The sequence below is a fragment of the Equus przewalskii genome, chromosome 13 (assembly GCF_037783145.1).
Source record: "Equus przewalskii isolate Varuska chromosome 13, EquPr2, whole genome shotgun sequence".
Classification (NCBI taxonomy): Eukaryota; Metazoa; Chordata; class Mammalia; order Perissodactyla; family Equidae; genus Equus; species Equus przewalskii.
This window is the reverse complement of record NC_091843.1, coordinates 47,030,295-47,057,326: the sequence shown is the minus strand read 5'-3', so window position 1 is coordinate 47,057,326 and position 27,032 is coordinate 47,030,295. Positions and strand designations below refer to the sequence as shown.

The 27,032-nt window shown below is 41.2% G+C and overlaps 1 protein-coding gene across 9 annotated transcripts in view; it reads left to right on the top strand.

The window, feature by feature from the left end:
- Nucleotides 1–27,032, top strand: part of GRAMD2B (GRAM domain containing 2B) — a 129,952-nt gene that overhangs the window by 69,074 nt on the left and 33,846 nt on the right. For 6 of the 9 annotated variants that reach the window (XM_070569365.1, XM_070569366.1, XM_070569369.1 and 3 more), the window contains exons 2-12: nucleotides 4,249–4,368; nucleotides 7,344–7,455; nucleotides 10,118–10,184; nucleotides 11,105–11,208; nucleotides 14,943–15,038; nucleotides 17,099–17,170; nucleotides 17,270–17,350; nucleotides 19,990–20,101; nucleotides 20,631–20,753; nucleotides 21,317–21,404; nucleotides 22,320–22,424. In XM_070569365.1, coding sequence (XP_070425466.1) covers nucleotides 4,249–4,368; nucleotides 7,344–7,455; nucleotides 10,118–10,184; nucleotides 11,105–11,208; nucleotides 14,943–15,038; nucleotides 17,099–17,170; nucleotides 17,270–17,350; nucleotides 19,990–20,101; nucleotides 20,631–20,753; nucleotides 21,317–21,404; nucleotides 22,320–22,424 — 1,080 coding nt within the window. The remainder of the gene's footprint in view (nucleotides 1–4,248; nucleotides 4,369–7,343; nucleotides 7,456–10,117; nucleotides 10,185–11,104; nucleotides 11,209–14,942; nucleotides 15,039–17,098; nucleotides 17,171–17,269; nucleotides 17,351–19,989; nucleotides 20,102–20,630; nucleotides 20,754–21,316; nucleotides 21,405–22,319; nucleotides 22,425–27,032) is intronic. The other 3 variants (XM_070569367.1, XM_070569373.1, XM_070569372.1) reach the window with 1 other exon arrangement.

Here is a 27,032-nt window from a genome sequence, read left to right as displayed (position 1 = left end):
GCGTATCTGCTCACTTGACTTGCATGTGCTGCTGCCTGAATACGTGCATTGAAGTGACGGGAGAAAGGAGTGCTCGGTTTTTCTTAAATTCACAGAGACTGTCTCTGGGAGGAATGATAGTTGACCCCATGTAAGAATTCTAATTCTGAAAAGTTGTGAAATCTGAATCAGGTCATCATCAGACTAATGAGGTCTGGAAATTGACAAATATTGGACTGTTGCTAGGGATTGTCCACCTGTTTTTTATTTTTTTGTAGATTGTGTAACAGTGTGTGGCAGTGTCTTATTGAAACCAGCACTTCCTAGCTCATAATAAAAATGCTGTCCCCAGGGGCCGGCCCCATGGCTGAGTGGTTAAGTTCGCATGCTCTGCTTCAGTGGCCCAGGGTTTCGCCGGTTCAAATCCTGGGCACGGACATGGCACCGCTCATCAAGCCATGCTGAGGTGGCATCCCACATGCCACAACTAGAAGGAGCCACAACTAAAAATACACAACTATGTACTGGGGGTCTTTGGGGAGCAGAAGAAGAAGAAAAAAAAGAAGATTGGCAACAGATGTTAGCTCAGGTGCCAATCTTTAAAAAAAAATAAAAATGCTGTCCCCAAATAGGTGAAGTCAGGCTTGGTTGGCATACGCATGACTATCTGTCTCACTGCTCTGAAATTCCTACTGAAAAGTTGTCAGGGCCCATAGCTGATGCTGGAGTTGGGTTGGAGATGGGAGAAGAAATAACCTGCCAAGGCCAGGTGAAGGTTGATCCTGTGTCCCAGCACCTTCTGCTGTTTCCGTTTCTATGGATACTTACAACTGTCACTCACTCCTCTGTCTCACCCACCCACCTCTGAGCATCCTGCCCTGCCAGCAGGGACCCTTCAATAAACATTTGTTGAAAAAGGAGGATTGTTTTTGGGGTTTGGTTTTGTTTTTTTAGTTGACTCGTTTAGTCAGTATCTTGAAAGAGCCTTGTCTTCTTGTTTTAAAAAAACAAAGAACCGATTTCTTCATTTTCGTGATTTAAATGAGACCTGTAGTTTCACCTCCCTTGTCAGTGAGAGTTCAGCTTCACCGACAGTAACTTTAGAGTTACTGAGAGGCCCGGAGGAAGCCTGCCATTTCCCCTCCCACACTCTGCTCACCCAAACGCGGCCCGTCTCCGCCATTTGGATTCCACATAGTTTTCATCTGCTGCTGCTGAGACCTCCGAGGGAAGGGTTGCCCGCCAGAATAATCTCTCCCGTGTTCAGAATTCACTTGCTTGAGTTTCCATAGCATCTTTAAGTAAACAAAAACCTAAAATTGAATTGGCCCATAGATGAATTTCACTTCCTCTCTGAGACACTGCAGAATTAATCCCACATCCAACACCACATGCAAATGACCACTGTGAGCAGAAGCCTGATCTGGTGCTGTGGAAAAAAAGAAGTTCCCTGCTTTTAAGGAACTTAGTCCAGTAGTTGGATAAATAAGACATTTGGGAAAAAAGTGAACAGAGCAAGGCAGTAATTGATTAGGGGCCTCGTCGTTATACAGCCAGCAGCAGCATTGCCCAGACCACTTGGTTGGAAGGCTTTGTGGAGCCTGTGCCTTCAAGGAGAGAACCAGTGCTGGAGACTAAGCACAAGTGGAAGGCACAGTGGGGTGGAGACTGTCTAGAAAGAAGCCATTTTCACTTGAGCATACAGGTATGTGCTGTCATTAAATGACATTGCTGAGGGGGTTGATATAGAGGTGCACACTGTATCTTTTCAGTGCTAAGCTAGGGGCCCTGAAAGAGGACCACCACACGTGGTGAAGCTCCCAGTGCCCCACACTGCAGAAAGTGCCTGACCAGGAAGGGGCAAGGGGCAAGGACGGGCAGACTCTAGCCGAGCTCTGCTTCCTGTGCACCTTGGTGCTGGGCTGTTTCTGCCCAGAGCAAGGGGCACCTTGTCTCTGCCAGGCCATGTGTCAGTAGGGCTATGTCCCGAATGAGGGGCACCTTCTTATTTTTTTTTTAATTTTATTATTTATTTTTTTAATTGCAGTAACATTGGATTATAAGATTATATAGCTTTCGGATGTACATCATTATTATTTCGAGTTCTGTGTAAATTACATCATGTTGACCACCCAAAAACTAGTTATAGTGCATCCCCTTACATGTGAGCCTAATCACCCCTTTTGCCCTCCCCCCTTCTCCTGTGGTAACCACCAATCCAATCTCCAATGCTCTGTGTTTGTTTGTCGTTGTTGAGGGGCCCCTTCTTATGAATGCATCCTAGTGGAGTGGTCCTGGTACACAAAGGTGCTGTACAGGACAGCTACAGCTCTGCCCCCAAGTCTGAATCTGACCCCGCTTAAGATTCAGCAAATATTTGAAGGGATGCTGAGATGGATAATTGAAGTTCCACACACACTTCATCTCTCTACTTTAAGAGGGACACTCAAGTATATTTCTGCCTGATGGTTTTGAAGGATAGAAGTAATGTGTGTGTCTTGTGGGGTAGAAGGAAAAGGCAGAGACATGCTCGAAGGCCCCTTAACAGTTCTAAAATTCTCTGAGTCCATAAATTAAACATGATGCTAGATTTAAATAAAATCTTCTATTTTAAGTCAAAGCAGTGTTTTCCTGTTAACATTTGAAGGCCTTCTATGTACCCTTTGTCACATAATGCAGTTCAGTTGTGGACTGAGCCCTTTTAGTGTACATAAGTGTTTTCAGTGCTTTGAGAAGAATTGAAGAAGTAGCAGGTGGGGGCTCTGTCCTCGAATATTTATCTACTTAGGAAAAGATAAATGCTAATTACAAAGTGAGCATCAACCATTCGTAGGGATTATTAATTGGATACTTTGTCAGATACACTTGGTCTTGATTTTGACACTACACTAGGACCCCTAGTGTGGGCTGGAATTTTCATATGCTGTGAAAAGTGGTAAGCAAGCAACCACAAAGTTTAAATTAACCAATAACATTTCCTGCCTGAGCGGTCATTTGCAGGTGAAGATACCAAATGGGTGGTAAATTAGGATTAAAATTAGCTAAACTGTCATAGCGGTGCTATCTTATGTCTTCTTTGATGCTCAGCCACCGTGGAGTTCTCACATCCTTAGAAGCAGGTTTTTGCTGTGCAGGCTGACACCAGAGAAGGTCTGATCCATGGACAACAGCATGTATTCTCCCTTACCACGTCCCTTCCCCTGCTCCTTCCCACACTGGAAATGCTTTCCCCTGTTCCCGAGTTTGAGGGAGCTCACTTCTGCGTCCACCACCCTGGCTGGCCTCCGTTTGTTCTCTCCATTCCCTCTTTGACCAAGGTCATACATAAGCACGATAACAGGCTCTTGGAAACTAGATCAGTTTTCCAAGAGCCTGTTATCGTGCTTATGTACTAACACCATCCTAGACCCTATGGTCAATAGAAAAATCAATAAGGATTCTCACCCCACCCTAGAGCTCTCACACTGAAGAGCTAATAAGGGGCTAAACGGACAGATGTATGGTTGGGGGGATGAGTGTATTGGGGAGGGGGGAGAGAGAGAGAGAAAGCAAGAAGGAGAATGTGTGTACACAAAGGCCTCCCTGATGGACAGACCTGAGGTTGAATACCAGCTCAGACGGTAGTTCTGTGAACTTGGGCAAGATAGTCAATATCTGAGAGCCTCAGGTGCCTCGTCTGTGAGATAGGGGTAATAATTCCTGCCTAGGCTGTGCAGATTAGACACTGTAAATTGCTTAGAGACGTGGTTGGTTAAAATAGCAGCAGCCCAAAGTGGGACGTATGTAACTACAACAAAAGGTGATAGGTGACATAAAGGAAGTGCAAACAGAGGGCAGTGTGGCTTCCCAGCAGGAGGCCACACGTCAGCATGAGCATGAGCATACAGGTGTGCTCAGGGTACCTCCCAGCCGCCAGGTGACCTGCCGCCTTGCTCCTGGGTTGGCAGGGCAGAGCTGGGCAGTGCCCGGCCCACAGGGCGCAGAGCTGGGAGGCAGCAGGTTTCCGCAAAGTCATGCTGTTACCTGACCGCAAACCTGGACTTTTACCTGCTGGAGCAGGCGTGACCTGCAGCTAGTGTGCTTGAGGCGCCAGCCGAGAGGGGTTATTATAATGGAGATTTGGAGAGGGCACAGCTGTCCTAGTTGACTTCAGCCTGTTGGTGGAGACTGAAGATCATTCTGCCCCCCCAGAAAGCCAAGCAGCTGCTTCGCTTTTCCGTCCACCCCGCTCTGGATGTCTAAGGTGAAGCGTTTTTCTCTCTTCTCCAGCTCAGAGGCTGAGAATGGTGTGGAGGAGAAAAAGAAGGTCTGCAGGTCCCCAACAGCCCAGTCTCCTGCCCCGTGCAGCGAGGCCGAGTCCCCAGACCCGAAGAGGCTCATCTCCCTGTGGTGAGTCCACCCATTGACTCTCTGCTTGCTTTTTGACCTTTTGGGGAAGAGGGGCTGCTGAGAGGAGCTGGTGTTTCTAGTTTTAGGGTGGTTGTTAAAAGACTGAGAGTCTTCTGTAGGCAAACAAAGAAGGGGGGTGCTTTTCCTTGACCTCCAGGCACTGGCGCTCGCCGCTTTCTCTCATCTCTTCCCCTCATCTCTTCCCAGGAGCATCTTTTCTCCTTCCTGCCCCAGCCTTCTGTGGAATGTCTGCCCCTTTCTTAAAGCACTGATTTTGCTAACCAGTAAAGCCAGAGTGGCCCAGGCTCTGGCACAGATTTATAAAGCACCTGGAAAGGTTGGCCAGGTTGCTAATGAGGCCTGCCCGGGTTGGAGTGTCCGCTCAGCCTGTGGGTGTGCATAAGTGCGGTCACACTTATCTAGTAGCCATAAAAAAGAGCAGAGGGGAACACCATCTGGGATCTCCATGCAGGGTGTACACGTCTTAGGGGGTTGCCCGTTTCCTGGGGCCAGAGTCGGTCGGATCGTGGGGCTGTGAGGGGACAGCTGGTTTTAAGATGTGGAGCTGTGGTCCCCATCACTCTCAGAGGCACCAATTATGTGCCTTCTTTCACAAAGAAGGAAGAAATAGGCACTTAAAGTTGCTTTTCAGCCCTTAAAAGAAAATGGTTAAGCCAGTGGTCAATTTCAGGTCAATGTGGCCACTTATCCATCCAAGTGGAGGAGTGATTGCTCCCTCCCTATTATTAGAACTGTCAGAACTGCTATCTTCTATGCTTTTGGCCTCTGCTAAGGGATGATTAAATCCTGCTTTTCCCTTTCTTTCTGGCTACCCAGCCCATACCTTCTCTCCAAATCTATACTTCACTCAAGACCAAGTGTAAGTTTTCACTCTTCCCCCCAATTTTTCTTCCTATCACTCCCAATTATCTCTCCATCTTTTCTGCATGCCTGTTTTAACACATCTCACTTTTAACCATTCTTTCTAGAGCTGTTTCCTGTCAGAGCATCCTGCCTCACTCACCAAATGAGTCTCTCCGCAGAGGCACCAAGCATGTCGTTTCTTGTATTTTTCACCACTGCTGACTGGCTACTGCAGGCATTTTTAAAACACTGTTGGTTTTACTCCAACTTCCCCAGGCTTCAGAGAATAATACATTCATCATCAGGGCATGTGTGTTAAATTTCGTGGGCATGTGATCTGTGGATTTGCAAAGAGCCCATGCTTAGTTTAATGCTCTCCTCTTGCTGTCGGGAAGTTTTGAATAAGAGGCCCACATGTTCCTTTGCACTCAGCGTCCGGTCCTGCTCATCATCATCTGTAGGAAGTGAGAATAACATGGTTGAGAAGACCCAAAGAAATCAATACTGTGTAAATAGGCACCCCTCCCACTCCCACCACAGAGGCCAATACTATGCAGCAGCCCCTTCAGCTCTGCCTCTTAAAATTAGCAAGGGGGGAGCTGCCCTGCTTGTCACGTGTGCTTCCAGGCCATAGTTCTTCAAAAGGTCTAATCGTTGCCTTGGTGATTCCAGTAGCATTTATTAATTTGAATCAGTGGAGGTGATAAATTCAAATTAGTGGATGGTACAAATAATAGGTAAAGTTGACATTTGTAAAAATAATTTTATTTTCAAGTAGAGTATAGATGTTTTCTCATAATTTCAAAAAAAAAAAAAGTGATCCCTAGAATTCCAAAGGAATTTATATCCATGAATAGATTCATTGGCTGCTAGCTCAATCCGAATCTGTGTACCTTGAATTGCTGAGAGGTATTTCCACCTGTGGTTTGAGCATCACGCAGTTGAACTGTTGGGGCAGGACATGGCCTAGGACGTCACATAGTCCTTCTTTTCCCAGCTGAGAAAACCAGAGCCTAGTATCTCTCTAACGTCAGTCATTTCTGTCCCTCTGTCACACCCCATACCACTTGAATTGCTTAAGATTCTTCTTAAATCCACTTTGAACCAAATATTGTTTTAACTGAGCCTCATTCTAAGAAATCATATTGTAGAATCATGGATCTCATGAACTATTTTCCTCCAATAAACAAAAAAAACCTACATAATTGTATCATCAAACTTGTTTGTATAAATACCTCTAAAAATCATACCCGCATTCCTCTTTGAAATGACTGTGTTCAGCTCTAGGTTTGCAGATATGTGCAGATTCACACGTCCACTGAAATGGAGAGCCAGGACTGGAACACCTTAGAGACAAGTCCTAGAGCTCTGACTTCTGCCTTGACAAGAACGAAGGAAGACTTGACTTCCAAACATGTTCGTCTTTTTTATCCTGACTTCACTTCTACCATTTTCCCACCCTGGGATGTTCTGTTTCTCTTTTCCTCAGATCCAACTCCTGTTCATCCTGTTAGGCCCAGTGTATTAAACCCACCTCATCCTATTGGTCTCTTCTCTTACCTCCTGTTGGACTTATTATCTCAACGCCTATGATATGTCTTGTTTGGCTGCTAAATCATGTGCTGCCTTTTTAAAAGATGTTTGATGCCTGCACAGACTCCTTAAGGACAAAGACTGTTTCCTGTGCCCCAGGGCATTTAACACTGTGCCCCACTCAATTAACACTTGTCAAATAGAATTCTAAAACAAAAATCTTCTTTGATTGAACTCTAGCTGCAGTTTTCTTGGGTAATTTGCCTCCAGTACTCCTCTATACACTGATTAAAATACTTTTGATACAATTACTTTCACAACTCGATTGTGACTTCTCCCTTCTGTAAGTTACCATGTCTGCAGTTTGAGATTACAGCCTGCTGAAATCCGCTAGTCTCCTCCAGCTCGGGCTGTGTAAATGCTCGTAGAGGCTTCTGAGTGATTCTTGATGTCTAGAAGAGAAAAACGAATGTCATGTTCTCTTGTGAGGTGGTATAATAATCAAGATTTATTATAATAAAATTAATGAGTAGCATAAAAAATTCATCTTATAGACTCCCTGGGCTTTCTTTCCTCAGGTCAAAATCCAGTTTTGACGGTGCCTCTTTAGCAAGTGACAAGAATGACTGTAAAACAGAAAGCAAAAATGACTCTAAATCTGAAAGGAAAAAGTCTTCATCTTCCAGCCAGGTAATCTGGGAATGAGACATGTGCTGTCTCAGAGGGTGACAGAAGCATTAAAGCCAATGGGAAGAAAGAACCCCAGTGGGTAGCTTCCTGCTAGTCAGGACTAACGTAGGTATAGATTGTAGAGAATCTAGAAGAAAGGACGGGCTACACTTCCTTCAGTTAATTTGATGCTGTATTTCACAGCTGACCTTCCAACACAGGCTGAGTGGTAGTGAGTCCTACACCGTGACACCAAACTCTGACAAGTGCCCAGAGAGCAAGGACCAGCACAGAGTCATGTGCCTGTCTAATAATTAGCCAGAACCAGGAGAGGTATAACATCCTTGCATTAAAAGTAAAGAGTCTGGGGGCCGGCCCAGTGGCGTAGTAGTCAAGTTCATGAGCTCTGCTTTGGCAGCCTGAGGGTTCGCAGGTTCAGATCCCAGGCAGAGACCTACATACCACTCATCAAGCCATGCTGTGGTGGTGTCCCACATACAAAATAGAGGAGGATTGGCATAGATGTTATCTCAGTGACAATCTTCCTCAAGCAAAAAGAAGAAGATTGGCACAGATGTTAGCTCAGGGCCAATCTTCTTCCTCCCTGCCAAAAAGAAAAGTCTGATAAGGCACGTGTGCGAATAGAAGGTGACCCACCTGTCCACAGAGGAGGAAAACCTGTGAACAGGGTCATGATTCTCATCCAGCAGTAATTTTGATTCTGATCTAAAATATACCCAGATAGGTAACAAAGCCCAGTTCTGTGTCAGAGTGTGACACACTTACTCAGTCAACAGTTTTAGGTGTTTTTTTTGGACGTCACCCCTAACTACTTAAATATGTATCTCCTAAGAACTAGAACAAAAAACTGTTGGCACACCCAAGAAATTTAACTGAATAGTAAATATACAAAAATATTATTAATATAAAATCCATTTTGGAATTTCCAGAATTGTCCCAATAGTAAATGTCCTTTATAAAGGTTTTTTCTTCCCCTTTCTCTAGAATCCAATCAAGAGCCATGTATTGCATTTATTTGTCATGTCGCTTTTAATTTAGATCAGTCCCAGTACATTTTTTGGTTTTTTGCCTTTTTTTTTTTTTTTTGAGGAAGATTAGCCCTGAGCTAACTGCTGCCAATCCTCCTCTTTTTGCTGAGGAAGACTGTCCCTGAGCTAACATCCATGCCCGTCTTCCTCTGCTTTATATGTGGGACGCCTACCACAGCATGGCATGCCAAGCGGTGCCATGTCCGCACCCGGGATCTGAACCTGCGAACTCCGGGCCGCTAAAGCAGATGTGTGAACTTAACTGCTGCGCCACCGGGCTGGCCCCTACATTCATATTTTTGAAGACTCTATGGCCTAGGACATTTTGAAATCAAGTGTGCACCCAGTGTTCATTGTAGCCATTAAAAACAAAATGTTAGTGAAGCCCGTATAGATCACCTAGCTTTAGTCTAGGTTACTCTCTGCATGTATAGTGTTCTCCCAGGAAGCTGCGTGAGGTAACCTACTTTATATGTGGTATTTATCTATAAAATAGTGACTTGCAGGACAATCTGTTGTCTGCATAGCTGCATAAAGTTCTTTTTTATGGCAATACTAGGGCCAGTTCTGCCATTGAGACCACTCCTACTTTGGATAAGAAAGCATCGAGGGCCTCCTTGTAGATCTCTCTGTTCTGTTCATAAGACTTTTTCATCAAAACATCCTATCAGGCAGAGTGGTCCTGTGGAAGGAGGACACAGCTGTTCCTCTTAGTAGCTGTGTGGTACCAGTTCAGTCGCTCAGTATCCCTGAGGCACAGTGTCCTGACTCATGGAATGGGGACATCAGTTCCCAGGTTATTGTGGGGATGGTGTTTGTGAAAGCATTTGACAAACTGTAAATTGCTGTCTATATAATGTTGTTGTCACAGTCGTGGAAACAGATGTGTTGAAAGTGAAGTGATGGAGCATTTCAGACTCTTGGGGGGTCTGCCGCCCTGGAGAGTTAGGTCTTTTGTGTGAAATCCTCCTTGTCATCTCCCCACCCCCAACACTAGCTAAGGAAATGCCTTCACGACAATGATAGTGTTAGTGACAATACCAGATAGTAGGTCCCTTAGATGTACTATCCCATTTAAGCCTTATGGCATCCTTCTGAGACAGTTACTGTTTTTGCGTCTGGCACAGAAGAAGAAACTGAGGCCAGAGAAATTAAGTGACTCGGCCACCATCATATACCAAAGGAGAGGTGCAGCCAAGACGTAGACTTAGGTTTATCTGACTACAAAGCCTTTAGCCCTTGCCCTCTGCTAAGAGTGCTCACTTTTCTTTAATGTCCTGGGATCCGCTGCCTTCCCTGGTGAGGTTCCTTAGAATCTACTCATTTCTTATTAAGCACATCCTTGTCCGGCCTCCTTGGCAGCAGGCTGACCACGAGCCGCATCATGATTGTAGATGCATGTCCAACCAACAGGTCACTAATCTTCTTGGAAAGTGAAACCTTTGTGCCCTGCCTTCCACTGTTTTTTTCACTGAAGTGTTGTCTTGGAGACTATAGATCAGGGAGGAGGAATCTCTAAGGTTGCTATATTAGGGGAGGGAAAATTTGTTATGTAATTTAAATTGAAGTTAAAATTTGTTGATGTTTCACAAAAAAGCGAGAGCAGTAATCCCTATGTTTTGTTCTCATTATAGTACAAGGCAAATATGCACTTTCACAAGCTGTTTCTTGATGTCCCAACTGAGGAACCACTGAGGCAAAGTAAGTTGTGACCTGTTTGACCTCCTAGCTACATATTTGAAAAGATGCAAATTGGTTTGGCGGAAGAGAGAGGGCACGGTCTCGGGGCTGAATCACCAAGGGGAATAGGTTTCTGAAAGTCATGGTGTAACAATCATGCCAGCTTCATTCAGCTTTCACCAAGCACCTTGAAAGATATGAGAGTAGAATGGGAAACTGAATCTTTCCATGATATGGAATCATCCAAGAGGATCACAGAATGCTATCCTTGCCTTCCACATTCACTGCCAAGATGCATTGTGATTGGACTGTCATGAGTTTTAGGATAACAGGACTGGAGTAAGAGAGGCCGCTAGAAGGATGCTAAAAGGCAACCTAGATTTAAGTGCACAGACAAGTGTTGATGCCGGTTCTGTGCAGGGCATGATAATCACACCTAAACATCTTGCCTCGCACACCAGTTAAGCACCTACCCTGCTCCTCTGTGGTTCATCAAGGGGCCCAGGGTTCCATGCTAGCCTCCCTCAGATGCTGGATTCCCACCGTGCTCTCCAGACAGGAAGTCTGCTCCTCCTGCAGTGGGAAGAGGAGTTGTTAGTGATATTCCCAGGGAAGGAGGGCGGGGTGCTAACATTAGCACTAGGGTGACACACCTTCCTAAATAGAGGAGATGTTTGCAACACCATTCTTGATCTTTCATTTGCAATGATAGACTTGCCTTTCCATTTTTATTTTTATACTAAAGCTTGTAAGACTTTGAATTAAAAAACAAACTCTCGTCTCTGTAGCTTTATCCCACTAAAGATGACTGAAAAAGAGGGGATAGATCTTTTGAGTATGTGAGTGTATTATCGCTGCCCGTCCCTGAGTCACCAACGTATATACACAGTTTCCAATGGTGGAAATTCTCAATGGTGTCATACCTGTACATATTTTCTCAGGTTTTACCTGTGCTCTACAGAAAGAAATACTGTACCAAGGGAAGCTCTTTGTATCAGAAAACTGGATTTGTTTTCATTCCAAGGTCTTTGGAAAAGACACTAAGGTTGGTATAATTTTTTTAAAGGAAAGCTAACCCTGCTCTTTGTTATATATTGTGAACATTAATTGTTTTAAATATAGCAATATTTATAAATATTGCTATTAATATTTATATTATATTAATTATATTTATTATAATATTTATAAATATAAATAAAGGTGTATTTATTATACCTTTATACCAAGTTTCCTTTACTGTAGTTCTAAAGATTACGGGTTCTAAATGCCTCTAGATGACGCCAACTTTTCTCTTCCCCTAAACACCACTCTCATTCATTTCCTTATATACATGTATTTTTCCTACAACTCTATCGTAAATTCTTTTTACCCAGATGTCACCAGCAAACTCTCAAAGTTGTTCATATGAAGAGTGTGCCATGATTTGTTCAAAGACATATATTAAACCCAAAACAATTTTTTTAAACCCAAACCAATCTTTGCACCATATTCATACCAGTTACCATCAGAGACGTCTAGGCAAACAGGCCTGTAAATGAGGTATTTATTAGAGCTTACTTGGTATCATCACCAGCACAAAATGAGCAGGAACTGGAGTGTCTAAAGCCTAAGTCTGGCAGAGTCTCATACCCACAATCCCCGGTGGACGCTGACTGACGTTTTTTCATTCTCATTAAACACAGATTTGGGGGAGCTGTGACCCCTGGGCCATTAAGGAGAATAGCCTGAAGGAAGTGGCATTTTTCCCAAGGCACCGCCTTAAACAAGGACCTTGAGACTGTGTCATAAGGGAAAAGATAATTTCCTCCTGTTGACATTCTTTCCCTTTGAGCTGTAATGTCACATCATACAAATTCATTCAGGCCACCAGAATAAGGCGTCAGAGAAACACCTTAGATTTGCGTGACATGAATGAGCCTTCAGTCATTCTGATTCATGATTATGAATAAGCAGCCTTTATACTCATGAAGTAGCTCATTAAAAACTTTTGTTTTGACTGGTAGATAAGTTTTATTTAAATATTCTCCCGAAAGCCACTGGTAATCTTAACAAACATAATGGAAATTCTTTATTTTGTTGGTGTTTGGTCAGCAGACTAGTATATTATTATTTTGGTCAAACATGTTGTTTTTATATTATTCCTTTATTATATAGAGTTATGTTTAGATAAACGTTTTAGATTCACAGTATTATCTGGATCAGTATAATGCAAAGCAAGATTAAGCAATATTTCACCATATTTCTAGATTTCTGGATTCTAAGAACTTGCTTATGGAGTGGGGAAGGGGATTGGGAAGTACTGATCTCCAGTTCAATGTGACAAAGATAATTCTGAGGAATACAGAGAGAGCCAGCACCTCAAAGCAGCAGGGGTTGAAGACATTAATGAGCAAATAATTAAAGAAGTAGTCTTTGTTAAGGGATGGGGGAATTCACAAAGCCAGTAAGTACAGTTTCAAGTTAATATGATTCTAGCAATGGTTTCAAAATCGTACTTCTACCTAAGAGAGAACTGACAAAGAAAAGGTAAAAGGAGTGGCCCTGGTTTTTTAAAGACATAATACACTGGAATTGCTTTTGCATGTGCTGTATCTAATCCAAGAGACAAGAGATGGAAAATTAGCAGGGGGTGGGAACATAAGATTATAATAGTGACATGTACGTTTCTTCCCTACCAAGGATGGTGTCAAGGAGATTTGGGCTTCAGCTCTGTGGCAGAACGTCCTCACTGCCAACAGACCTTGGTCCCGCAGGATCCAATGTCAACAAAGGCAACCAAACAGTCTGCTCTAGGAGGGAGAATTTTCTAAGCATCCTAGCCTGAAAAAAAACATTAATAAAGTGCAGCCTTAATTTAATCAGGTCATTTTAGTCAGCCCGTCGCTATTCTCAGATGCTAGTAAAATTAAGAGCATGTATCACATTCCATCAAGGCTCAAACTGAAAAGTGATTTATGCTTTATTTCTCAAATAGCATTGTTGTCATTTTACACTCATGAAGCAATTGATTGAAAACTCCTTCTTACGGATGTTCCATGCTTTAGATTATGCAAAAATCCAAATTTATAGCCCCTTGTCACTGTGTGTTTGTGTTGTTGCTCAGAAACAAAATTAGACTCGTTTTTATATCATCATCTATCTTGATAGATAGATGATGTAAATTCTTTTTTTCCAAAGTTATCCCAACTTATAACTTCTGAATTATCTCCCACACTTCAAAAGTTTTGTGGGAAACTATCTTTGGCAAAACAGTTTTTCGAAAATGTCTCATTCAGATTAGCCCCTTATTCTTGCACAGTCTTCCTATCTGGAACTTTGAGAGGCAATAGAACAACTTTATCTCATAAACATAAATATGGATGGAAATATTCAGAATTAAAAGCTCGCTGTTCTTCCTTCAAGCTGGCAGTTCTAATAGAAAGGCCCTCATCTTCCCCACTGACCTTGTTGATCTCTTTCAGAATATGTGAAGCATTTTTACAAAATAGATGTTTGAGTGAGTGTGTGTACCTATGGAGGGAGTCAGGTCATTTTTTTTTTTTTTACTGTGTGTGACTGTTTCTAGGGATCAAAGTGATGTGATCCATTTTTCTTTGAGAACAAACCTGGTTGGAGGGATATAACATGAAAGTATCAGGAACAACTACTATTCTCTGTGGCATCTGATACATTCTTGTAGTACGTTGTATGAAAAAGAACCTGCATTTTGGGTCAGATTGGTTCACGTTCCATCTTGTAACATTATATTTATGACCTTGCACAAGTCATACACCCCTCTAAACAAATGTCCTTGCCTCTTAGAATACCTACTTTATAGGATTGTCATAATTCAATGACATTCTCATCTGGCAAATAGGAACCAATGATAGTAGCTGCTACATTTGTCATTGTGGTTGTTTTCTATTGTTTGAACTAGAAAGAAACTTAAAGTTCTTTTATTTCACCCATCCTTTTCTTTTTATGTATATATATATATTTAACTTTATTTTTTTCACGTTCATTGTAATATATTTTTAATTCTGTGTAGATTACATCATATTCACCAAACACAGTCTTATTATAATCATCACTACACATGTGTGCCTAATCACCCCTTTCACCTCTCCTTTTTTTATGAGACAAATGAGGAAATGAATGACATTTTAAACAAGTGCTAGGCATTTTCCATATATTTTCTCATTTAATCCACAGAAAATCCTGGGACGTGGGTAAGACTATCTCCATTTTACAAATCAGGAAACTGAGGCCTAGAAAGGATAGTTTGTCAGGTTGAGTAGGTCATGTAGATGGTAACAGAACTGAGCCGAGAATTCAGGGCCCAGACTTTCTGTCCACTATTGGTTCTACCACACTGGTGCTTTTCAACATTCTCCCCACCCACAGGCACCTGTGGTCAGAGGATAGTGGGGTACATGGGGACCAGCCTCAAGTGGATGACCACAAACTCAGAACTTATTTAGAGCCTTGGGCTTATCTGTAAAATGATTGTAAATTTTGCATTCTATTCTCAAGTCTAAGGATACAGATTTCCCAGCAAGCCCTTCAGTAGAATTGATGATCCAGATTAGTCCTATGGCTTTGTAAACACCACTTTGAGGAGGCCAGGGACACTCCCATGCCACTCTGTAAGATTTTATTTTCTTCAAGGACGCTGGAGAGCTTGCTGGTGGTTTTGATTTCGTTGTCAGTCTTTTTTTTTTAATTTTTCATTTAACATGAAGATTTGAAGCGCTGTTCTGTGAAGCCTGAACCAGTGTTAACTCGGTGATTCTGTTTCAGATCTCTATTCCGGCTTTCTCGGTAACGCTAATAAAGAAAACCAAAACTGCTCTTCTGGTGCCAAATGCCCTGATTATAGCAACAGTCACAGACAGGGTGAGTACATAGTGGAGCGGGGGCACCTGTACTCTGTTCCACCCTGGGCTCTGTTGTCTTGGGGCCAAGACAAGGACCAAGAGCCTGAACCATAAATATCGTAATCTCCTATGGTGAATCAGGAGATGTGCTCTAAGACTAATTGGTAAAATCACAGCCTGTGGAGTGTTGTTTCCCCTCACAAGCTGATTTATTCTCATAACTGTTGCCAATTTTGAATTTCCTGCTGATTTAATTACACTTGCTTGACCAAGGTCAAAAGATAAAATTCTTTCCCTAACATCTGTTAGGTCAGGCTAAACTGATATATTCAGTTTCTTCAATAATATTTGAAACCACCACCACTGCCACCACCTTGTTGACAGGGTGAGGCAGGGTGACAGTGAGGTGCCCCTGGGGTGGCATGGCCAGCCTCCCCATAACCTCAGTTGGTACCTCTCCATTGCCATCCCCAATACATCAAGCTCGTGCTTGCTATGCGAGTGCAGCTTCAGGACGGGTTTCCAGCCCGTCTTTGCTTCCAGGTTGCCTTAACTCTCCCTTTTCTACACAGAAACGCTCAAGCTGTTGTTGACTTTGGGCTACCCCAGCCATGTGCAACCGGAAATATTTGCATTGAGAGTAGTGTGTATTTTAGCTTGGCAAGAGAGGGGAAACATAATAGTTTGGTTACTCATTTTTCACGTGAAATTATTGTTTTAATATTTTACCTACTATTTCTATGAAAGCCTAAAAACAACATCCATTTCTAACCATACTGGATAACTTGAAGAGGGAAGAAGGGAGAAAGAAAGATAAAAGAGGCTATTCTGATGAGCTAGGAAATATGTTAATAGCTATTTTTGAGAATTTCTTTTTAAATACTAGTGGCTAACAAGCTTCACTTACTGCTTGCCAGGCATACGCTGAATGCTTTCCTTGTATTTTCACATTTATTCCACACTACCACCCTATCGTTAAGAAAACTTGGGGCTGGCCCTGTGGCTAAGTGGTTAAATTCATGAGCTCCACTTTGGCGGCTCAGGGTTTCGCTGGTTCGGATCCTAGGCGCGGACATGGCACTGCTCATCAGGCCATGCTGAGGTGGCGTCCCACATGCCACAACAAGAAGGACCCACAACTAAAATATACAACTATGTACTGGAGTGCTTTGGGGAGAAAGGAAAGAAAAAGAAAAAGAAAACTGAAGCTAAGAGGGATTAAGTAAGCAGTTTGCTCAACGTCAGCCACTTAATAAGCGTTAAAGCCAAAATTTGCAACTGGGTCTGTCTAAAGCCAGACCCCACAATGTTAGCTACTTTGGAATACAATACTTGCTTGGAAATTATATCAAGTTCTCTCATGGGTGAGTGAGAGGGGTAATCACAAACTTTGGAAAGGGGATCTAGAAAGATTCTGTGGCTAAAATAGATGCAGAAAGAGTGAGTTTTTGTTTTTTCACAATGTACTGTTTTTGGTACAATCATTTTTCCTTATGTCATTTGTCTCCAAATTACTTGACTAGCTCTGATTTTACTCCTTTCCCATAGCTTACTTATAAGAATCCATTAGAAAATCTCCATATTTGTACAAGGAATAATCTGGAAGCGGTTTGAAAAAGAATGAGCCTGTTAGAGCTGCTGGGAAAGTTTCAATGGAAATCTAGGTCAGGGCAGAGAAAGTGGACCCTCGGGAATTGTTAAATACCTTTTTAAAAAAGGAGAGAGAGAGACTTTAAAGAGGACCTAGCAAATATCATTAGCCTCTTTTTAATGTCCAGGCCTTTTCCTGTCTGTTCTTGTTTGGGGCACCGATGTCAGGGTGTTGCAGCCTTGGTTTTGTTCTGCATTTCTTTATTAAATTGAGTTTGGGGGTTTTGTTGCTATTGTGCGGGAATATATTAGCTTTACTCCAGGCATAGAATAAAACTGAATGTGTGGATGAGCAGAATGAGAATATAGACCAGAGAACAGTCTATATTGTTTGAAAATGACAAAAACATATACAGACAAATTTTTGAGCTCTGAGCCCTCGCTTCTCATCAGGCGGTATCTGTTCATAATTTCATGTTTGTTTTTCAGTACATATTTGTCTCCTTACTCTCCAGAGATTCAACTTACAAACTACTAAAATCCGTATGTGGACACTTAGAAGTGAGTACAACATCCCTGAGCCTCCGTTGCTGTCTCTCCTCTGTATTTCTTACGGTTTCATAGTTGATCTGGTTTTTCATTTTGTTTTAATAATTTCAGAATACGAGTGTTGGTAACAGTCCCAGTCCGTCTTCTCTTGTAAACAGTTTCGGGGCAGATCGTCCTTCATCTTTGCCTCTGGTGAGTTCCCTATGTAACTATCTAAATGCAAAAGGAAGAGACTATGTCCCACAATTACACTTCTCCTTACACCATGACCAGGGTGCAGGGGGAACTTAGGACCATAATATTTGAGGCAAAGTTGAAAAAAACAGGGCATTTCTGTCCTGAAGAAGTGGGGACCGTAGGAGGCCATAAATTTTTTTCAAGTAATTGAAGAATTGCCCTGCAAAAGAAAAGAAACATCATGGGCTATCTTGGCAAGTTTACTGGTTGCCGAAGGTATTGATAGTTTTGCCGCATTTGCTTGTCAATGTTGTTTTAGAGGGATTCACAGTCTACTTGGGGTAGGGCATGATTCATCCCACAAATCGTTGAATGTCTTCTACGTTCAATGCGCTATGCTAGTGTACCCTTTAAGAACATCAGGAAAAATCAAAACTAGTTCTTGCCTTCACAGACTTTATAGCTTAGTAGAGAAAATGAGGAATACCCAGAAATAACTGTAAAGAAAGTTATAATGCCCAGGTGAAAGATAGAGATTCTTTGATTCCTTTAGGTGTTGTTGACTGCAGAGTAAATCGCCACTGGGAAGTAGCTGCCCCCATTTGTACACTATTTGTACCTATAATGGTAGAATGTTGGCCTGAGAGAGTTCTAGGCAGATTATTCGAGTGATTATTCCTAAATTGATTATTATTAAATAGTGAAAGGCCTTTGGCGAAGCACTGTGAACCCATGGTTTCAACATCTACAGATCTTTTTTTGAGAACTGTTAGAAGGTAGAGGGATTAAAAACATATTCACACAAAAACTTGTACAAGAATGTTCATAGCTGCATTATTCATAGCAGCCAAAAAGTGGAAACAACCATCAACTGGTGAATGGATAAATAAAATGGAATATATCCATACAATGGAATATTATTTGACCATAAAAAGGGAGAAGTACTGATACATACACAACATGGATGAATCTTAAAAACATGCTAACTGAAAGAAGCCAGACACAAAAGGCCACATATTGTTTGATGCCATTTATATCAAATGTCCCAAGAAGACAAATCCATAGGGACAGAAAGTAGATTAGTGGTTGCCAAAGGATGGGGGAGGGAGAAATTGGGAGTGACTGCTAATGGGTAAAGGGTTTCTTTCTGGGGGTGATGGAAATGTTCTGAAATAAAACAGTGATGGTTGCACAATATTGTGGTTATTCTAAAAACTACTAAATTGTATGCTTACAATGGTGAATTTTATGTTGTGTGAATTTTATCTCAATTTAAGAAAAATCTACCTTAAACAAAAGGTAGTTGGGGGCCAGCCCCGTGGCCGAGTGGTTAAGTTTGCGCACTCCACTTTGGCGGCCGGGGGTTTTGCTGGTTTGGATCCTGGGCGCAGACATGGCACCACTCGTCAGGCCATGCTGAGGTGACGTCCCACGTGCCACAACTAGAAGGACCTACAACTAAAATATACAGCTATGTATGAGGGGGGTTGGGGGAGAAAAAGCAGGAAAAAAAAAAGGTTGGCAACAGTTGTTATCTCAGGTGCCAGTCTTTAAAAAAAAAAAAAAAGTGGTGCGAATAGTACAAACTAGAATGAAACAGATATGATTTGGAATCCAACAAACCTGGTTTCAAATCTGGTTCCACCCAGCTGAACTATGTCGTGGGAGAAGCTGTAACTGCTATCACTCGGTTTCTTCATCCAGTAAAATGCCAGCCTCACAAGGTGGCTGTGAAGATTAAGTGCGATCCTGTGTGTGAGGAGCTTTGCATACTGCCTGATACATGATAGGCATTCAATAAAGAATTATTAAGTCAAAGAGACTTGAATTTTTCAATTTTCCTTCCCCTATAAATTCTTGCATGAAATTGAAATGAGTGTTGAAGTGACCAAAAGACAGCTAGCTTAAGGTGAAAGATTGGTAATTTGCTTACAAGACAAGCCTCTTCATTTGGCAGCTAACTAAATTGTGAGAAGCTCAGCCTAATTGGACCTTTGCCTGGGCATTTTAATGACACCTCTTGTCTCTTCAGTTCTTAAGCACTTTGGGAGAACAAGTGGGATACAAAATAAAACATCCCAGCTTTTTCCCTAATTCTCACTCCTATCCTCCTTCTGTAATTTAAATGTTTTATCACTGACCCTATTTTGATTTGGTCGAGGGAAGGAAAAAAGCCAAAACTTTCCCTTCAGTGTCTCATTTGCCAAACCCATTTTCCCTTTTCTGTTTCCAATACCTTTTTTTAAACTATAATGTAAGAATACCTTCCTCTCTGCATTTAGAACTTTCTATCTACTTTTTTCTCTCACATGGGTCCAATTTCAGTCACTTTTTCTAATTACGAAGTGATAACGATGAGGCTTCTCCAGCTTTACCCTGGAAGCTTTTCAATCATCAGCATTCCAGTTTTTTTCTAGATGTTCGTTGTTTCAAACAAGTTGGCCACTGTTGAAAGAATTCTAGCTGCCCAGAAAAATGTGTTTCAATAACCAGATACTGTGTGATCTGCTGGGAAAATCCCAGAAGTGTGGGGTAATCCTTCCTCCTTCTCCCTATTTTATAGATCAGGCCTGAGCGAAAGGGCAGGGGGTTACAAGGCCTGCCTGTTTAATAAGGGAAAATTGACCTCTCTTCATTTCATGATTTCCCTTCAGGATTTCAACGATGAATTCTCAGACCTGGATGGAGTGGTTCGACATCGACAGCAAGACATGGAAGGATACAGCAGTTCTGGTTCTCAGACTCCTGAATCTGAGAACTCTCGAGGTCTGGGAAATTTTTGTATCTGTACTAAAATTTCATTTTCCACAAAATATCCTTATCCCTCAAAACAACAACAACAACAACAAAAAACCCCACCTTGTCTTCCTAGTTAACAATTAAGAAGGGACTCTGAAGAAAGGGTAGTTTGAAAGTTCAAGGAAAGGGAATTACCTACGTGGTGAAAATCCATTTCCCTTTATACACATTTAACAAATGTCTCTTAAATATTGGGGTGGATAAAAGAGAGAAACATGTAATATTTTCTTACTTCTTCTTTCAGTAATATTATTCATTGTTATAGCTCAATTGTCCCCATGAGTCAGTGGGCTAAGGACAGACTGTCCTTATAGCATTTTATTAGTTATTTGCTTGAGCACTGGATTTCAATCCCTGACCACTCAACCAGCTTGGGGGACGATCCATGTATATTCTTGGACATTAGGCCTATTAAGGGATTGGTTTGCTTTGGTGACTCCTATGTTTTTAAATGCAGTGGGGAGAAAACTTACCCAGTCCTGTTGTGGCTTGATAGATTTCCACGTGACAGAATCCCAGATGGTGCTGAATGTCTCCAAGGGAGAAGCAAAACCAGCCCGGGCGGATGCCCACGTGAACAGAGTGCCGGAAGGAAAAGCCAAGAGTCTCCCGGCACATGGTAACAAATGGACTATTTTACATCTGTTCGTAACTTTTAAAGGATCCTCGCGTTTCACTTTACGACTGCCTTTCATGTTCCCTCCCCTTCCTTTCTGCAGTAGGTCTTTGCATATTAATTCATTTAGTCATTCATCAAACAGTACCCAGTTCTCTCCTTTACTGTGGGGGATAGAAAGGTGAATAGCCTTCATGGAGGTCCCTTCATTATTCAGACTACTTTGAGATTATGATTCAAAAATTACCAGTGGAAGTCATTATTTAATTATGTCTTATTTACTAATCTAATAACTGGTATGAGATCAAGGTAGGTGTCTGTATTGTTCACCATTCAGTCCTTCGCAGTGCTTGACACAGAGAAGGCTCTCAGCAAATACGTATTGAATGAAACATGTTGGAAGGAATTGTAGCTGCAACCTGAAGACTTCATTTGGTATTTTGTCTGACTTATATTACCTGGGAATAATTCTCTCTCTCAAGTACTTCTTCTCCATAGGAATATTGCTGGATGGAGGAGGTGTGTTGTGGTTTCAAAAGAGTCACTTTTTGTTTTCCACCCAACAGGTCAGTCAGAAACCATTGGAATTGTAAACAAAGTAAAGTCTCAGAAATATCCGACTCTCCACCATATTCTTATATTCTATGCAATTGTGTAAGTAAATGAATTTACTATGAGAGACTTAAGAAAATGACTCAGTTCACCAAAGGAATGATGTCTTCGTGTTGCAAAGAGGCACTGTAAATCTGAGTGGTCTCTAATGTAACCCAAGTCTTTTCTTTGACAATTTTTGTCTCCTACTTCAACGTTTTTTTCTTAGACTTAGTTTATATTTTCACATTCATCCCCTTCTTATTTAAATAAATAGTGAGAAGGGACGAAGGAAAAGCAAACTGTGCCAGATCTAGCAGAGGACTAAGTTCTGAGTGGATACTCTTACTTGGGAAATTGTTCTGTGAATTTGAAGCATCTTTGTCCTTGTTTATTTTTCCATCTCTCCCATGTTCTCTGGATAGAGACCAAAACAACTTTAAAATGTCATCTCCTTTGCTGAAAACTTAGGCATTGACTTTTTTAACTTCCCCCCTCAGCTTCCAGTCTGTAACCAGTTATTCTTCTGAAAATAGCCTGACCCAGTTCTAGGCTGTTCCTCACAACCAAGGAGGATGTGCCCAGTTTGGTTTCCAGATAAAGCAGGGAATTTGTGAGTCACCAGAGAACAAGACTGGACGCTCCCTGGCAAGGCCCTTCTAGCCAGGGAGACAGTAGCTCGTGGGAGGAGAAGCACTGGCTTGGTAATCTACCTTGGCTGGCCTTGAGTGATCCTATTAGAATGGCCATTGTTTGTAAATTGAGGGACTTGGGCTAGAGGACTTTAAATATCCTTCCAGTTCTAAAGTTTTGTGACAAGCATCAGCCTGTTGAAAAAAACACTTTCTAAAGTCTCTTGAACCAAGTTATTTTGGAAAATACCTTGCTTCATACGTACAGCATTGCCTCTGAGTTTATTTATGAACATCCGGTCCTGGCTATTAACCCACTGAGAATTTCTCTTTTATCCCTTTCCAGTGTCTGTGCACTAATCATCTCGACCTTCTACATGAGATACAGAATTAATACTCTGGAGGAGCGGCTGGGGTCACTAACCTCCGTCGTGGACACCCATCATACTGAGTAAGACAGTTCCCTCCAGTGCTATCATCTGCTTGCTCTTCAGATTAGTATGTTTGACCTGAGCTTAGCATCCTTCGTAGCAAACGTTAATTGAGGACACATTCTGGATGAGAAATTTTGTTAAGTGTCTATATGGGAAGGAAAGAGGAGGAAAGTCCTAGAACTGAATGACCTGACTCTGCACCTTCTTGAGTTGCTATAGTGTCACCAGGGATAAGGCAAGAAACAAGCCTAATTTTACATTGTCTTGTTCTGTTATCCTAAGACCCAGTTATGACCTTGGCCCATTTAATAAAATATTCAAGTTTATCTTCGTATAATGGTAGTGAGTCAAGACATTCATAGAAAAGAAGCAATTAAAATAAATTGGCACATTTCATTATGTATAACTCTTTAAATTAATTCATTTATTTACAAAACTCCTGACAACTATAAAGATCCATATGACTAGTAATTAGTTGAATGTGTCTGTGATTTTCCATCATTGTCATTTTTAACATACCTGACCTATTGAAATCTATTGATATAGACGTCTTTCCTTTAAACCTATTTACGTGAAGATTTTGACACATTGCCTGAAAAGTAAAATAAAATAAATTATTCCATGTTAAAAGCATACTTTTAGCCCAAGTTTTAAAGATTTTCTTTTTTCTTTTTTTTCTTCAAAGCCCCCAGTACATAATTGTATATTCTAGTTGCAGGTCCTTCTAGTTGTGGCATGTGGGACGCCACCTCGACATGGCCTGATGAGCGGTGCCATGTCCACGCCCATGATCCGAACTGGCAAAACCCTGGGCCTCGGCAGCAGAGCATGCAAACTTAACCACTCGGCCACGGGGCCAGCCCCCTAGCCCAAGTTTTAAAAGTAGAGATATTCCTTTACAGAGTACATACCACATGCTAGAGACTCTACTAGAATAGATACATACATGCACAAATACAAACAATTTTCTGTCATTGTATCTTCACCATAACCTTATAAGTTGGCTATTATTCCTGTTTTACAGATGAGAAAACTGAGACTCAGAGAAATAATTAGCTTAATGTCTTACAGTTTGTAACAGATTCAGGATTCAAATGCAGGTCTACATGACTACAAAGACCAAAGGCTTCCCATTCTACCAGTGATTCCCTTGGTTGTGAGGAAAAGCCTGGAATTGGGTCAGGCTATTTTCAGTGTGCATCGGAATCATCTGGAAGGCTTGTTAACACAGACTGTGGGCCCATCCCCAGAGGTTCTGACACTATAGATCTGGAGTAGGGCCTGAGAATTTGCATTTCTATCAGTTGCCCAGGTGATGGTGGTGGTGTTGGCCTGAGGTCCACACTTTGAGAACTATTCTGCTATACCATTCTAGGGCCTTTCTTTGTGCTCTAACAACTACCTAAAAGTCTTATTCTGTGGACCGAATATAGCAATATATCAAAAAGATTATACACCATGATCAAGTGGGATTTATACCAGGGACACAGGGATGGTTCAACATCCGCAAGTCAATCAACGTGATTCACTACATTAACAATATGAGAAACAAAAACCACATGATCATCTCAATAGATGCAGAGAAAGCATTCGACAAGATCCAACATCCATTTATGATAAAAACCCTCAATAAAATAGGTGTATAAGGAAAGTACCTCAACATAATAAAGGCCATATATGACAAACCCACAGCCAAGATCATACTCAATGGACAAAAACTGAAACCCATCCCTCTCAGAACAGGAACAAGACAAGGGTGCCCACTTTCACCACTCCTATTCAACATAGTACTGGAGGTGTTGGCCAGAGCTATTCGGCAGGAAAAAGAAATAAAAGGAATCCAAATAGGCAACGAAGAAGTAAAACTCTCGCTGTTTGCAGACGATATGATCTTATATATAGAAAACCCCAAAGAATCCATACAAAAACTATTAGAAACAATCAACAACTACAGCAAAGTTGCACGGTATAAAATCAACATACATAAATCAGTAGCATTTCTATATGCTAACAATGAACTAACAGAAAAAGATCTCAAGAACTCAATCCCATTCACGATAGCAACAAAAAGAATAAAATACCTTGGGATAAATTTAACCAAGGAAGTGAAAGATCTATACAACGAAAACTACAAGACCTTCTTGAAAGAAATTGACGACGACATAAAGAGATGGAAAGACATTCCATGCACATGGATTGGAAGAATAAACATAGTTAAAATGTCCATACTACCTAAAGCAATATACAGATTCAACTCTATCCCAATCAGAATTCCAATGTCATTCTTTACAGAAATCGAACAAAGAATCCAAAAATTCATATGGGGGAACAAAAGACCCCGAATTGCTAAAGCAATCCTGAGAAAGAAGAACAAAGCTGGAGGCATCACAATCCCTGACTTCAAAACATACTACAAAGCCACAGTAATCAAAACAGCATGGTACTGGTACAAAAACAGATGCACAGATCAATGGAACAGAATTGAAAGCCCAGAAATAAAACCACACATCTATGGACAGCTAATCTTTGACAAAGGAGCTGAGGGCCTACAATGGAGGAAAGAAAGTCTCTTCAACAAATGGTGCTGGGAAAACTGGACAGCCACATGTAAAAGAATGAAAATCAACCATTCTTTTTCACCATTTACTAAAATAAACTCAAAATGGATCAAAGACCTAAAGATTAGGCCTGAAACAATAAGTCTGCTAGAAGAGACAGCACACACTTTGACATCAGCTTCAAAAGAATTTTTTCAGACACCATAACCCCTCACATGAGGGAAACAATAGAAAGAATAAACAAATGGGACTTCATCAGGCTAAAGAGCTTCTTCAGGGCAAGGGAAAACAGGATTGAAACAAAAAAACAGCCCACTAAGTGGGAAAAAATATTCACAAGTTATTTATCCGACAAAGGGTTAATCTCCATAATATACAAAGAACTCACACAACTCAACAATAAAAAATCAAATAACCCAATTACAAAATGGGCAGGGGACATGAACAGACATTTCTCCAAAGAAGATATACGGATGGCCAATAGACACATGAAAAGGTGCTCATCATCACTAATCATCAGGGAAATGCAAATCAAAACTACACTAAGATATCATCTTACACCTGTTAGAATGGCAAAAATATCCAAAACCAAGAGTGACAAATGTTGGAGAGGCTGTGGAGAAAAGGGAACCCTCATACACTGCTGGTGGGAATGCAAACTGGTGCAGCCACTATGGAAAACAGTATGGAGATTCCTCAAAAAGTTAAGAATAGAAATACCTTATGACCCAGCCATCCCACTACTGGTTATATATCCTAAGAACCTGAAATCAGCAATTTCAGAAGCTCTATGCACCCCTATCTTCATTGCAGCATTATTCACAATAGCCAAGTCATGGAACCAACCTAAGTGCCCAGCAACTGATGATTGGATAAAGAAGTTGTGGTATATTTATACAATGGAATACTACTCAGCCATAAAAAAGGACAAAGTTGTCCCATTCACAACAACATGGATAGACCTTGAGAATATTATGTTGAGTGAAATAAGCCAGACAGAGAAAGACGAACTTGGCATGACTCCACTCATAGGTGGTAGTTAACCTATGGACAAAGAGAACTGATCAATGGTTGGCAGGGGGAAGGGGGGTGGGGGAGGGCACTAGGGGTGAAGTGGTGTACCTACAACATGACTAATAATAATGTACAACTGTAATTTCACAAGGATGTTAACTTTTATAACCTTAATAAAAAAAAAGTCTTATTCTGTGGCTTCTGCATATGCTGGCATACAGATTATTTTTGAACCATAAATAAACATTTGAACCAATAATACATGAGCCTAATGAATGGTTTGGAATAGATTTTATGCCCTTACTCTCCCATCTTGCTCAAAATGTTAATATACTTAGAACTAGCAGGTGACTCTACATTGTTGCAAACTGTTATTGTTAACTATGGTAGAAGGGGCTGATTTTATCAGGAAAATGTACCTCTTAGCCTGTTATCATTTAATTAACTTGGTGATGATGAAGGGAAAATTCCACTAACAGAAGGCAAATGGAATATTCATTCTAACAATAAAACTGTTACTATTTGTGATGACATGATTTTGTATGCAGAAAACCCTAAAGAATCTGCCAGAAAACTATTAGAAATAATAAATGAATACAGTAAAGTTACAGGGTTCAAAAATGAACATACAAAAACAGTTGTGTTTCTGTATACTATCAACAAACTAGCAGAAAGAGAAATCAAGAATACAGTCCCATTTACAATCACAACAAAAAGAATAAAATACCTAGGAATAAACTTAAGCAAGGAGGTGAAAGACCTATACACTGAAAACTATAAGACATTGCTGAAAGAAATTGAAGAAGACATAAAGAAATGGAAAGATATTCCATGCTCCTGGATTGGAAGAACTAACATAATTAAAATGTCCATATTACGTAAAACAATCTACAGGTTCAATGCTATCCTTATCAAAATCCCAGTGACATTTTTCAGAAATAGAACAAAGAATCCTAAAATTTATATGGAACAGCAAAACACCCCAAATAGCCAAAGCAATCCTGAGAAAAAGGAACATAGCTGGAGATATCGTATTACCTGATTTCAAAGTAC